At 35.8% G+C, this 14,734-nt stretch overlaps 1 protein-coding gene and 1 pseudogene across 1 annotated transcript; one reads left to right on the top strand and one right to left on the bottom strand.

Annotated features, from left to right (window-relative positions):
- Positions 1–1,090: 1,090 nt before the first annotated feature.
- Positions 1,091–3,248, bottom strand: LOC131298525 (transcription factor MYB1-like). The gene is given in 2 exon segments (XM_058324007.1): positions 1,091–1,810; positions 3,126–3,248. Coding segments are annotated over 2 exon segments (690 nt in total). The 3' UTR covers positions 1,091–1,243.
- Positions 3,249–10,209: 6,961 nt separating this feature from the next.
- Positions 10,210–14,734, top strand: LOC131335626 (transcription factor MYB114-like; annotated as a pseudogene).

Raw genomic sequence — 14,734 nt, 5'->3', positions numbered from 1 at the left:
CTTCCCAAACCATGGATAACCATGGGGCCCACGGCCTTAGCACGGGTGATATGTTATCCCCCTTGCCAATCCCTCGTCCAAACGAGCCCAAAGGGCCAAAGCAAGTGGGGTCCGGATGATTGAGAATGATCGACGACAGAATTTCTTTTCAACATGCGGTGTTTACGTCGTGGTCAACGTAAGTGTACGAATTCCACATTAATATATTATGGAGGAGGTACCAAACACCACTTGACGATGGCTCTGGGTCATTGAGACCTCGTTTTTTTTGAGATTTTGAATTTGGATTTGTATAGAGAAATAGAACAATGATTGGAAATATGAGTAATGAATTGAGAGAGATAGAGAAAAATGTAAGTAATTATTTGAGATAAGGTAATGAGTAGAAAGCGAAATAAGATAATAATTGGAATCCAAAATCCAAAACCCTAAACCGAACAAGGTCAATAATCTCGTTGAAGAGTCTCTCGGGATAACGGTTTCAGTGTTGGTGGCAATTAATTGGAAGGGCTTAATTGAAAGGACCACAATCGGAAAGCGTCCTCACGACCATATTTATCTATACCATATTTAACTCTCTCGTACATGTAATTTTCTAAATTTTTTTTCATCTTTTTAGTCGTTGTATTCTACACATTTTACAAAATACAAAATATCTATTTTATTTTGCTTGAAAATGAAACTAAGGTCAATTATTGACATAGTAGTAATAAATAGTCCTTGAAACCGATCTGATTTCTCCATTTTTTAGGTCATTTATTGTTGTGAAATTTTTCATATTATTTTGCAAGAAAATGAAGTAAATTCCAAGAGCTATATGTGCTGACTGAAAACAGAAAAAAAGTTCCCACTACTGTTTTTTTTGTACCCTCGAATCGAACGGACAAAACGCTAGTATGCTCTATACACAAGAATGACGATGATTTTTCTTTTTCTTTTTCTTTTTTTTTAAAATATTTTGAGGGTTTTTGGCTGATGCATTTATGCACCATGTAAGTTTTAATCAATTTTGTTTGAAAAAATTCTAGCACAGATATAGTTTTGTGGACGAGAAAATGCACTTTTTTTGTGTGTGTAAAACATAAAATTTAAAAAGGAATGGAGGGAGTATCGTCTCCTCTATTTTATTAAGTCTCTCGTAATTCGATCGATAAAAACAAATACTAAAATCATAAAAGACGAAACTCAATCAATACTAACTATTTCAGAGAAAAATAAAGCGTCATGGTACTACTTGAGATCATCACCCAATATCCCAAAGGTCCATATTGTCCATAAAAAAGTCACTCCAACCATTGTGATCTTCTTGAACGCATCTGAAAGGATCCCTACCAGCTCCTTACATACCTGATTTTTCCTATTCGCCCCCACCCTCCGTAATCACTTCTTCATTGGTCCATGTTATCATTCCTCTGTTAATATTAGGATCAGACAACATGTTATCCCACCACAATATTCCGTTATCATCTCGTTGTGAAGGAGTTTGAATTGGCTCGGAGAAATTCTCTTTCGTCTGATCAGTTTTATCCGTAATGACAGTTTTACCCATTAGCCAAGGTAGATTCTTCGAGAAGGTTCGAGGTCGAGGGCGTATGACTTTGGTTTTTTCCATCGTACTCTGGATCATTTTCGATTTATGTACATCTTCCTGAATTTGATCATTCGGTTTCTTGTGCAAATGGGTATTCCAGTAATTCTTAACATCATTCGATGTTCTTCCCGGAAGTCTACCTGCAATTAGCGACCATCTGTTTAAAGAGAAGAACCAATTAATGAGATGAATATGAAACTGGAAAATGGCATATAGATTAAATTAGGATCATCGTTAATTATGGATGTATACATCACAAAAAGTTAATGATTATTATGGAAAGGTATAGTCTGAAATTTCAAAATATATTTTAAAATTTGAAATTTTTATCATAAAATCTTCACACATATTGGGATAAAATAGTTAGCACAGTCTCACGAATGATTTAGGCTAGTTTTGAACAAATAAGTCAAACCAATAAGTCACACATATCGGGATAAAACAAATAATGCAGTCGCAAGCTAGTTTGTCTTTATTTAAAAAAATTCACATTTGTTTTGTTTTTGCGTCAAACTTTTATGAATTATTGATTCGTCTTGATGAAAGGAATCGAAAATCTATAAAAGTTTGACACAAAACTAACAAATGCGAATTTTTTTTTTGTAAAAAGACAAATAAGTCAAAGTGACTTATTGATCCAAAACCAACCTAATATATGAAAAATTGAACCAATATAAACTTTTGTCTTTGCTATTTTTGTTTTTTTAATAGCCTTTTTCATTGCTTTTCGAAATGGAAAAACGTCTTTCCCAAAATTGAAACATAATAGGGGAAATGTGTAACTAAGAGCATCTTCAAAAGAGATAACAAAGAAAATTGTATATTAAAATTTTAACTTTAGTTATATACGTGGCAAGTTGAAGAATCGGTACTCTTACAATCGAATCTAAATTACTCAAGTATAATTCGTATGTCTGTGCAGTGTTCATTAGCATTTTCCTTTAACGAGAATAATCATTAGAACAAATTTAAAAGCAAGGCCGTCAATGAGAGAGAGAGAGAGAGAGAGAGAGAGAGAGATTGTCTGTTGCCAATCAACTTATGAAGCCTGATAATGAGATCAACTTCATCCACAGTAAAATTTCCTCTCTTAATATTTGGCCTCAAGTAATTTAACCACTTCAGCCTACAACTTTTCCTGCATCTATTTAATCCTGTAAAACAAAAAAAAGAAAAGAATGTTTTTGCACATTTTTTTTCCTCGTAGAGTTACTTGTCACATATGAACTGTCTTTACCTTAAATTAATTTTTTTTTTTGAGTTTTTTTGAACTTTCATAAGCTTTGCATTCAGTTTTTCGTAATAAGTATTTGTCTTGTTGATAAAAGTATAATATAATAAAATTATCACTAAGCTTAACAAAAGTTAATTAGAAATAATGCAAAAATAACAACTTTTTTTGAGATTCATTTATCTTACCGTAACTTTTTCCAAAACTCATCTAACTTTTTTCTACTCTTGTTATTCCTCTTTCCGAGACAATATCAGAAAACAGAAAAAAAAAAAAAAAAATTCGCCATGTTTCTCAACGCACTTCTTTGTGGGGGACTTGGTGCCAGCTCCCCTCTCCATGTTTCTCAACGCACTTCTTCAGAAGAAAGTCTTCTTCCTCAGTCCAAGCACCCTTTCTCACTCCTAATGGAACCTGCATGTCCATTTCTTTCCTTAATTGTGCAAAGTCCTAAAAAAACCAATAATCAATAAGCACGTGAAAATTTTCAGGTAAAGTTGGTCAAAAATAAAGCGTAGCCTCTGGATCGAATTTATACACATGCAAAATAAGCGCACACATCTCTTTCTGTTCTAAATTCTGAGGCTCCAAAGATAAGTTTCTGACGTCCATTTTCGCCCACCACAAAACCGGAAAACCAGGAATTCTAAACCACGCAGAGTAGCAATAGGATGAGCCGTAAATCAGATATTCTTAATTCGAAACTCGACAACTTTTTAGGCCCAGGTCACAAGAGAAAAATCACTTGTGAATTTTTTAGTGCCGGTATGGATGACATATTGTTTACCAGACGGGAAGAAGAATAGTCGAGTTGCATGTAAGCTGGCCTGAACACCTTGACCCTTAAAAATTAAACCCAACCAAAAAGAAGAAGAAGAAAGAGACAGCACTATAGTAGCTGATCGTTTCTCTATTATTATAGTACTTAATACATCAACTAACAATCCACGTCGATCAAGCGGTCCTGTGCTTCTTTGTATAGGTGGGATGGTTCCTGAAGCTTCACAAGAACCGCGCAGCTACTTCGCTTCTTGCCCTTATCTCCGCTCATAATTTAAGTGTATGGACTAATTTATGCAAATAACGATTAATTCTTAGAGTCTAATCTCACTGCACGCATACTTAAAGAGAGTCCAATTAAAATCAGAGCAAAACTTCATATGAAATAGCTCCTTAAAAATTGATAAATCCTTAAAACCCCTACATTCCACCCGTTCACTTCAACTCATTTTCGGGGCCCAGTTTCTTTGGAGTATGATTGGAGTGACATTTTTATGGACAATATGGACCTTTAATTTGGGATATTTGAGGACCTTTAATTTGGGATATTTGAGGAGATGATCAAGTAGTACTAGGGGTGAACATAGATCGGATTGGTTCGATTTTATAGTAAATCAAAAACCAAATCACTACATACGGATTATGTATTTGGAGAACCAAACTAACCCATAAAAAGTGTAGAACCAAACCAATCCAAACCATTAGAGTTCTATGGTTCGGTTTCGGTTTTGAACCATGGTTTATTTGAAATTGAGATATCATCTTCGTAAACTATTTAAAGTACTCAAAATTGCATAGATAAACTAAGAATTGATTTTTATTTATAGAAAAATTTAGGAATTAATTGAGCCATGGAATCAATATTCACAAAATGGAGCATTATATATCTATATACAATGTGCTTTTGAGATTATAAGAATGGGTTGTGATATATAGAAGTTTATACTAAATAATTTTGGTAGTAAATGAATAATGAATAAGCCGGTGGATTGAATAAATTATTAATTTAGAAAATTAGTTGATTATAACTTTCATGTATACTTGGTGTTTCTAAATTAAATGAGTTATATGTATATATATTATATCTATATACGGTTCGGATCGGTTTGGAACCGAAACCATTAACGTAAATCCACAAACCAAACCATTTAACGAGGTTTCTAAATTTTTAAAACCGGAACCAAACCACACTACTGAAAAACCTAACCAAACCATTCGGTTTGGATTGGTTTGGACTGAATTAGCGGTTTGACAGATTTTTTGCTCGCCCCTAAGTAGTACCGTGACGTTTTAGTTTTCTTTGAAATATCTAGTATTGATCGAGTTACGTCTTTTATGATTTTAATATTTGTTTTTATCGACCAAATTAATAAAGACTTTAGTACAATAGATCGACAATACTCTATCCATCCATTTTTAAATGTCGTATTTTACAACAACAAAAAAGTGCATTTTCTCATCCAAAAAAATATATTCGCGCTATCATTTTTCCAAAAAAATATTCTTAAATGATGCATAAATGCGTTGGCCAAAAACCCTCAAAATATTCTCTGCATGGTGCATGGGCGTGAGGACAAACAGCATCGCTTAACCCATTGTGGTCCTTTCAGTTACATGACCCCGAGGGAGGGACTCTTGGATGAGAGATCCTTGGCCGTCACTTTATTGATCCCGAAACGTTGTTACGGTCCCCACAAAACAACCCCCCACCCCAACATAATAATGCACTCCTATTATTGTTGGGCACCACGTGAACATCCTCAATCCATCCAATGACCGACCCCACTTGGTTGGGCCGATTTAGGCAATTTCAGAGCTGGGCTTTGTCCTAACTTTTCAGGAACAGTACTCTTAACCCGTACTCTACAACATTTAAACTTGCTGCCCTTTTTAGAGTTCGGAAATTATCTACATGCATGAACCAAATGGAGAATGCTAAGGTTAGACTTAGACCTGTCGGTGCACATTACTAGTGCAACATGCGCGCGTCACATGATAATTATACTGTCACTGAAGTGTCATGGGTCCGAGTTGACAGTTTCTCCGCAATGACATATTCCTTTAGAAGCAAATGACAAAATTAGCCTCCATGAAGGCTTTTTTTTGCAAGTAGAGGGAAATGCAGTTGGCCATCGTTACATACTTCTATGCACATGGGCAAAATTCGGACCCCATCAACCTCACCCCCCACCCAGTCCCCTAGAATAATGTTTTCGTTGTTGGTTCGTGAGTTAGGTGCTGGTGTTGGCTGGTTCACCGGAGTGCATCCAGTGCCCATTCGCAAGATTGGAATTGTGAGCTTTTGGCATTATAGGGAGCTAGGCCTACTATTTGGTTATTGACTCCTTTTGAAAGTGATAAATGTCCTTTTGATATATTCGTTTATTTTGTACTATGATTGAAAATGAAACTTCGATCATTTTGACAAAAAAAATTACTACATTTTTTTTAAGCAGGGTCTCACACAAATTAAATTAATCCTTTCGTATACCAAAGGTTGTACAATTAGACCAGAGAAACTTTCCTTTTATGAATCGGGTGTACACACATGCGCGATGCTTTGTTACAATTTCAAAATCATACTGAATTACATTACTACAATACTGTAATAAATAAAGGTCACACCAAGAAGGTTCACAAAAATCACGGCTTTAATTACAGAATGATTAAAATTTGTAGGCTAAATTTTTAATCTCAATTTAAGTCAAAAGCTGAGATAGAAAGTGACGCTTAATATATTTTATCTTAGTTCTTTAAAAACTGTGATTGTAGATAAAAGGCCTCAGTCTTTAGGCAAGATAAAAGACTGAAACCTAAAAAAAGCCTCACTCTCGCAGCGTGATAAAACACTGACATGCGAAAAAAAGCGAGATAAAAGACCTCGCTCTTACAGCAACATAAAAGACTGAAGCCTAAAAAAACCTCACTCTTGCTGCGTGATAAAAAGCTAACTCTTGCAGTGAGACAAAATACTAAAACCTAAAAATGACCTCACACTTGCGGCATGATAAAAGACTGACTCTTGCAGCGAGATAAAAAAATTTAAGCCTAAATTTTAGATTCTTTGAAGTTCCTAATTTTTTTAACCACTAGTCTAAGCGATATAAAGCTACGATGAACCTATATGTCTATTGTTTTACTCATCTTTTAAGTTTCTTGGGAAAACTTGTGTGTCCCCATCTGCTTGGGATATTTGGATGATAGTACACAAGTACGGAGTAACACTTGTCGAAAATCGGGGGTTTAAGTTGAAACCTAATTTTAGATATTGAATTACGGGTTTATAGATGGTAGAATTTCTTGTTGTGTAAGCTAGAAACTAAGTTATTTTGGATGCCTTCCAAGTGTTTGACACATTAAGGAAAAGAGCAATCATGTTATTTTGGCTTAGCCTTGTCTAAAAAGGATTAAAATCCAATTGGCCGGGAAGCCACCACTGAAATTGAAATTCAATATAAACACAAAATCCATGTGAAATGGTTAGTTTATAAAAAAATCTAAAGTTTGTTCATAATGTTACAATCTGCAGGTTGTGATAATTTTCATGAAAACATAAATTACACACTACAACAAAAAACACTATTGTTGACTAAGTTTATCGACCAAAACTAACTTTTTCTCCACAAGAAAATTCTTTGGTAACCAACAACTAGTTTTGATTGGCAAAAGATCTGTTATCATATTTTTTTAAAAAAAATTCAAACAATATATATATATATATATATGTGTGTGTGTGTGTGTGTGTGTGTGTGTGTATTTTTTTATATTTAATTGCATTTCAATAATTCAAGAAATTTTAAGAAAAAGAAAAATTTTCCCAATTTAAGAAGTTTGTATAGATTTTTTTTTGTTTTCTTAATAACAGAAGTTCTTGGCTAGTTTTTAAGTCTTTGGATAATCAACCAATGGTACGTGGGTTCGAAACTCGACAATGTCAAAACAAGATGGTCTAGTAGATGCAAAGAAAAGATCAAACGCAATGGTTTTCCATCTCAATTTAGGGCATGCTCATTTTTAACTTTCAATCACGATTTATAACCGTGATCTAAAGTAGAAGACTTAGATCTCATCCAGAAAGATCACTTTTTATGAGCTAACCTACTTTTGGGAGGAAGGGTGGCTGTTGTCCTGTGCCAGTCAAAACAACATTGTCCCGAGCCCAAAAACTTGATCCGAAACGTTCACTTGAAAGATCTCATTGCTTATTATGGCCTTTGCGAAAAATCAAGTCGATCGAGTATCGATAACCTAGTGAACGAATCAGCTGTTTACAGTGTTATTATCAATGTCCAAAATATTAAGCCAAAAATAAGCAAAAAGAGTGATTCTTTCACTAGGTAAGGATGCTCGATCGACTTGATTTTCTGCAGGACCATAGTAAGAGATGAGATCTTTCAAGTGAACATTTCAGATCAAGTTTTCGGACTCGGGACAATGTTATTTTGGCCGGCACAGCAGCCCCCCTCCCTCCCTATTTTTGTAGGTGTGTGTACAACGTGTTGTCAAATACTCTAACTAAGACGGGTCGGTCAAGCATTAATTAAAAAAGATCTAGAGGAACTGTTTCCAAAATTGCAATCTCTAATTAAAGAGAGAAGATCGAGAGGAACTGTTTCCAAAACTGAAAATGATTTCATGACAACAACAACACTTGATGATGTGTCATTATTGATGGCTAATTATTTCACATTTTGACATTTCCACATTATTGATGACTACTTGTTTCACGTTTCCGCGACATCTTTTTAAAAAATAAATATTTATTTCATATTTTTAAACTCAAAAAATAATGTAAACGAAAAATAATTTTTTTTATTTTTTTGTACTGTTCAAAAGATCTCAATGAGATCTATAAAAAAAGATCCGTATTGCTAAAAAAATTATTTACGTAAACACTTTATTTTTTAGCTTAAAATTGTCTTCTTAAAAAATAAATACTTATTTTGAGTTCTGAAACGGAGCCTAACTTGCAAAATTTCAGGGAAAAAAAGGAGGAATTTCCTTTCACAGGTATTCCAAAGAAAATGGGGTCCCGAAATTAGGTTGACGAGAAGGGATAGGATGTAGGGGATTTCTCCGTCTTAAGATTTTATATTCGAAACCTTTCAGGATTTTTCAATTTCTTTGGAGCTATTTTATTTCTAATTGAACTTCCTTCAAGTACATGGTGAGATTTCTAATTGAATTTCCTGAGATTAGACTCTAAGGATTAATCGTTATCGGCCTGTTTGGATGCAGCGATGTGAAGGGAGATTATGATATCCCCCTCCTAATACGTGGGCCCATGCATATGGCATGGTATGGGAAGTCCAAAATTAGGGTGGATATCTTAATATCCCCGCTCCATAATCCCCCCAAATACCCCCTGAGGGTGGCCTACACATGACTAGGGTGGGAGCCGGCTATGTGAAATCCCCCCTTATAATACACCCTCCATCTTCCATTCAACTATAAAACAACCTTATTCCTCATTTTATATCTCATCCAAATCATGTATTATTTAATCATTCTGTCACATCAATGTGGACCCACCCTTTTTACATAATACCCCTACTATCCAATCCCCCCTTCTTATAAAATACCTCCAAATCTAATACTTCATCCAAACGAGCCCTATGTGTATAAACCAACCCGACACTTGTAAAAAGCAATGGACCACTTTTTGTTTTTTTTGAAAGGCGACGTGGACCACATGATCGACGTGGACTGTTAGTTGATTTATTAAATCTCTATTATAAAACAGAAGGGTGTGGGAACAAGTTGTTGGAACGGTTTAGATTCATTTGATCCAAAGGCTGTAGTACATTCTCCCACTTTCCAGTTAAGTGCCCATGGTTTTCACCTAAATCACACAACTGCCATTTCCTTCCAATCGGGTTGGGTTTGAAGGTCAAGATGTCCAAACTAGCTTACGCATAACTCAATTGCTCTCCTTTCCGATCCAGTCAAAAATATGTAATCTATGCCGACACGAGAAAATTCACAAGAAAATTTTCTCTTGTAACCTTGGCCTATGAAGTTATCAAGTTTTGAATTAAGAATATCTCATTTACGGCTCATTCTGTTGCTACTTTGCGTGGTTTAGATTCACGATATGGCTTGTCAGTAGTCCCACCGTGTAGTTGGCCGGATATTGGCTTGTACTGAGGTTATTTTCATAATCGGAATCTTTCACGTCGTACGTAGAACTCGTCGAAAACTTTTATCACGTCGAAACTCATGTTAATCGGATACTTATTAATACCTAATCGGAGTGACTTTTTGCTTTATTAAACTAGTGTTGGTGGGTTGATCCAGTGTGGCCATATTCATTTTTAGAAACATAAATGTGATCTGATCAGGAATTAAACAATGTTTAGACAATATAATTTTTGACATGCTTGAAGTTTTCAATGAGCTCGACAACATAAACGGTTCCGATCATGATAACAAACTCGGAACAAGCCGAAATCCGGCCAACTGCCGACAAGCCAAGTCCACTAAATTCGAATTCTCGTTTTAAGGTTTAGTGGTGGGCGAAAATGCACGTCAATGACTTTTCTTTTGGAGCCTCAGAATTTAAAACATTCAGAGGGTACGCTTTGTTTTTTAGCAGCTTTGCTTGAAACCTTTTCACGTGCTTATTATTATTGGGTTTTTTTAGGACTTTGCAGAATAAAGGAAATAAATGGACATGCAGGTTCCATTAGGAGTGAGAAAGGGTGCTTGGACGGAGGAAGAAGACTTTCTTCTGAAGAAGTGCGTTGAGAAACATGGAGAGGAGAGCTGGCACCAAGTCCCTCGCAAATCAGGTCAATTTTTTGGATAAATGAATCCCAAAAAAAGCCGTTAGTTTTGCATTATTTCTAATTAACTTTTGTTAAGATTTTAGTGATAATTTTATTGTATTATACTTTTACCGTCAAGACAAATGCCATGCAAAGCTAATGACAGTTCAAAAAAAAAAACTCAATAATTAATTTAAGCTAAAGACAGACTTCATATGTGAATGTAAGTCTGTGGAAAAAAAAGTGCAAGAGCATTCTTTTCATGTTTTGTATTACAGGATTAAATAGATGCAGGAAAAGTTGTAGGCTGAGATAGTTGAATTACTTGAGCCCAAGTATTAAGAGAGGGAATTTTACTGTGGATAAAGTTGATCTCATTATCAGGTTTCATAAGCTGCTTGGCAACAGGCAATCTCTTCTCTCTCTCTCTGGGCGCGCATTTTTATGCATTTGTCTTCTTCTTTTTTGGAAACTTCTTTTTTGGAAAGGCTTTTTGCCTTTGTCTTTGTCGTTGTCTTTGTCTTTGTCGTCGTCTTCTTTTTTGGAAAGGCTTTTTGCCTTTGTCTTGTTATACTCCCACTCTTGCTCAATATTCCCACTCTTGCTCATTGACGGCCTTGCTTTTAAATTTGTTGTAATGATTATTCCTGTTAAAGAAAAATGCTAACGAAGTAATGAACAGGGAACAAATATAAGAATTATACATGAGTAAAAGCCTACATCATGTTCCACAACCTCTGAATCTGGGATAATTAATTATAACCCCTTGCAGTATTTGCTCCAGCACCAGCCAAGGCTTTGGTTGAATCCTTAGCATGAATTTCGATATCATCAGATTTAGTGTTGGCCACTAACTGAATAGCCCCATCAAAAATAATAGCCTCACCACTCGCTAAATGCTTGCTCGACCAAAATGTGTCGTAGTAAAGAGCGCCCAAAGCGTAGGGCTAGGTCGGTTGTAGCATAATAAACTCGGAAGTCCGAGGTCGAATCCACAGGGAGCCAATCAAGTTAGGCCGGAGGTTTGATTTACGAAGGGTTTTTAGCGTTAGGACCGCCAACCTTTAGTTCGGCTTTGAGACGGCCAACTTTTGAGTGATAGAAAATTTTCTTTACCTCCTAACTTTAATTGAAAACGAAGATTGACTACAAATTAAAAGCAACAAGGTATAGGGGTTTATTCCGTCCATAACTTAGGCCGTTCAACGCTTCTCTTTAATAACTCAAGTGAGAATCATTGTCATTTGATCTCACTCGGAAGATTTAACCATAAAAATTAAGTTTAACTCATACATCGGGGTTTGGAAATGGAAAGGAACTCATTTAGGCATTTTATCAAACACATAGAGTACCATAGTTCTAAGCATTGGGTGTGCCAAGGAGACTTGTCAACACACAATTGAAGAAGTTAACAACCCTAAGTTTAGACCAAATATTAGAGTTCAACAAGATCTTTGAGGCATTTTGGCAAATACCTAGAGTGACATAGCTCCAAGCATTATGTGTAGCAAGAGATCGAGTCATTGCCTACACCTAATCAAAAAGGTTACCAACCCTAAGTTTTGTTACATAAAAATGAATTTAATCCATTTACAAACCACATTAAGCACAAGAAATGTGAGAAGTCATTAAACTACCCAAGTCATGGGGTAGAAATCATCCCATGACCAAGCCTTGATCACTACTCACCCTTAATCGGTGTAAACATGAAGGGAAATGAAGAGAGATACGAAAACATTCACAAAAACGAAAATAAAAGCTAGATTAATGTAAAGAACAAGAGTACTTACAAGTTTAATGAAGAACAAAAGTCTTAAAACTCTAGCAATCAACCTCCATTGAAGAGAAAGAGAGAGCGTTAGGGAGAGGAGGGAGGTAGAGAGACAAGTGAAATTGGAAGATAACCTAATGAAATGAGGTCTGAAGGTATTTATATGCCCTCAAAAACGGGTTACAAAGGTTCAAAATACCCCCAAGACAAAGTGCAGTCGGGTACAAAAAATGCAGATTTTTCCAGATTGTACCGGTACCGTAAAATCCCAATACCGGTACAGGTCTTGTTCGTGGCAGTTTTGGACATGGTCTGTCCGAGGTGTACATGTACCACAAATCCTCGGTACCGATACATCGCTGGCAGACAGCTTCCAAATTGTTTTCTTCCATCCAACGGCCCCATTGACGTCTCGAACACTCTTCGACACTTCTTTAAAGGCTCCTAGGGACTTGGTGGCGGGGTGCCGCATGGTCTTGGCTCTTGGATACTTCCGGAAGTCATCATTGGCGTTCAAATCGCCTAGTTTTCACCTTTTTACCTGAAACTCACAAAAACACAATCTCCGTGCAATATCATCTAAATAGAGCAAGTCATGCATGTGAGAGTGACAAAATTGGGATCAATAAGCCCATTTATTTACACTATTGAGAGCTTATCACTAAATCACAGTGGATTCCACCCCCTTGTCTTGCAATCGGCTCCGCATCCAAAGAGGACCCATTAGTATCACTCTCTGACACCGGAACGTCGACCTCATCATCCTCATTTTCCTCCTCTTTCGTCGATTCATCTTCCGAATTCGAATGCCGATTTACTCTAGGAATTTGTTTCTCCGCTTCATGAGGTTGATCACATGGATCTTCCAACGCCTTTACTTTGTAACTCTTACCTTCAACCTCTACAATAATTCACTCATCAATTTCCTTGAAAATATTAGTGGCATTAATTAGAATCTTAGCCTCCGCAAAAGATGACACCTTCAACGTCGATTTATCCGTAAATATGAAAGAACCCCATAATTCACCAATAGATTTGAAGGAAGTATCGCTCCATCCATTGAGAGGGATTCCATAGCAACATAACCATACAAATCTTTCAACGCACGCCGCTTGACCATTCCATGATTTGAAGATGTTCTTAGTTACAAGTTTCCCTTACCATGTTCCAATTTTGGGAAAGACGGTTTTCCATTTTGAGAAGCAATGAAACGGCCGGGCTATTAAAAAAGTGAAAATAGCAAAGACAAAAAGTTTATATTGGTTCAATTTTTCATGTATTAGGCTAGTTTTGGAAATTAGACCAATAAGTCACTTTAACTCGAGTCAAAAAAAAAGAGTCACTTTGACTTATTTCTCTTTTTTCAATAACGGTCTTGCTAGCCAGCCCACTGGGCTGACGATAAACATACTAAAAGATAAGAAAAATACGTATTTTTGTGCACTTTTTACATCCTTTAATACACATTCACACACCTAATATCGTCAGCCCATTGGGCTGATTTTAGAATTTTACTTTCAATAAAAGTCGCATTTGTTAGGTTTGTGTCAAAGATTTGTTGATTATTGATTTTTCTGGGCGAGAGAAATCAGAAAAGTAAAAAATTATGATCAAAAATTTAAAAATTTTTGAATAAAGATGAAAATAAGTCTATTAAAAAATTATGAGTTTCGATCATATTTTTTACTTTTTCGATTCCTTTCATCGAGATGAATCAATAATCCATAAAAGTTTGATGCAAAAATAAACAATAATCATTTGTGAGACTGTGTTAACTATTTTGTCCCGATATGTGTGAGGATTTTACGATAGAAATGTAAAATTTCAAAATATATTTTCAAATGTCTGACCATACCTTTCCATAATTATCGTTAACTTTTTGTGATGTATACATCTATAATTAATGCTGATCATAATTTAATCCTACAACATTATATGCCATTTTCCGGTTTCATATTCACCACATTAATTGGTCCTTCTCTTTAAACAGATGGTCGCTTATTGCGGGTAGACTTCCAGGAAGAACATCGAATGATGTCAAGAATTACTGGTATACCAATTTGCACAAGAAACCGAATGATCAAATTCGGGAAGATGTACAGAAATCGAAAATGACCCAAAGCACGGTGGAGAAAACCAAAGTCATACGACCTCGACCTCGAACCTTCTCAAAGAATCTAACTTGGCTGAGGGGTAAAATTGTCATTACGGATAAAACTCAGACGAAAGAGAATTCCTCCGAGCCATTCCAAATGCCTTCACCGGATGATGATGACGGAATATTGTGGTAGAATAACATGTTGTGTGATCCTTATTTTAACAAAGGATTGATAACATGGACCGATGAAGAAGCGAATATGAAGGGTGGGGGCGAAAAGGAAAAATCAGGTATGCAGGGAGCTGGTAGGGATCTTTTCAGCTATGTTCAAGAAAATCAGAGTGGTTGAAGTGACTTTTTAACGGACAATATGGACTTTTGGGATATTTTGGGAGCTGATCTCAAGTAGTACCGTGACGTTTTATTTTTCTTTGAAATATTTAGTATCGATGGAGTTTCATCTTTTATGATTTTAGTGTTTGTTTTTATCGATCAA

Source organism: Rhododendron vialii, chromosome 8a (genome assembly GCF_030253575.1).
Source record: "Rhododendron vialii isolate Sample 1 chromosome 8a, ASM3025357v1".
Lineage (NCBI taxonomy): Eukaryota > Viridiplantae > Streptophyta > Magnoliopsida > Ericales > Ericaceae > Rhododendron > Rhododendron vialii.
The sequence above is the reverse complement of the archived record's forward strand: the minus strand, read 5'-3'. Positions and strand labels throughout refer to the sequence as shown.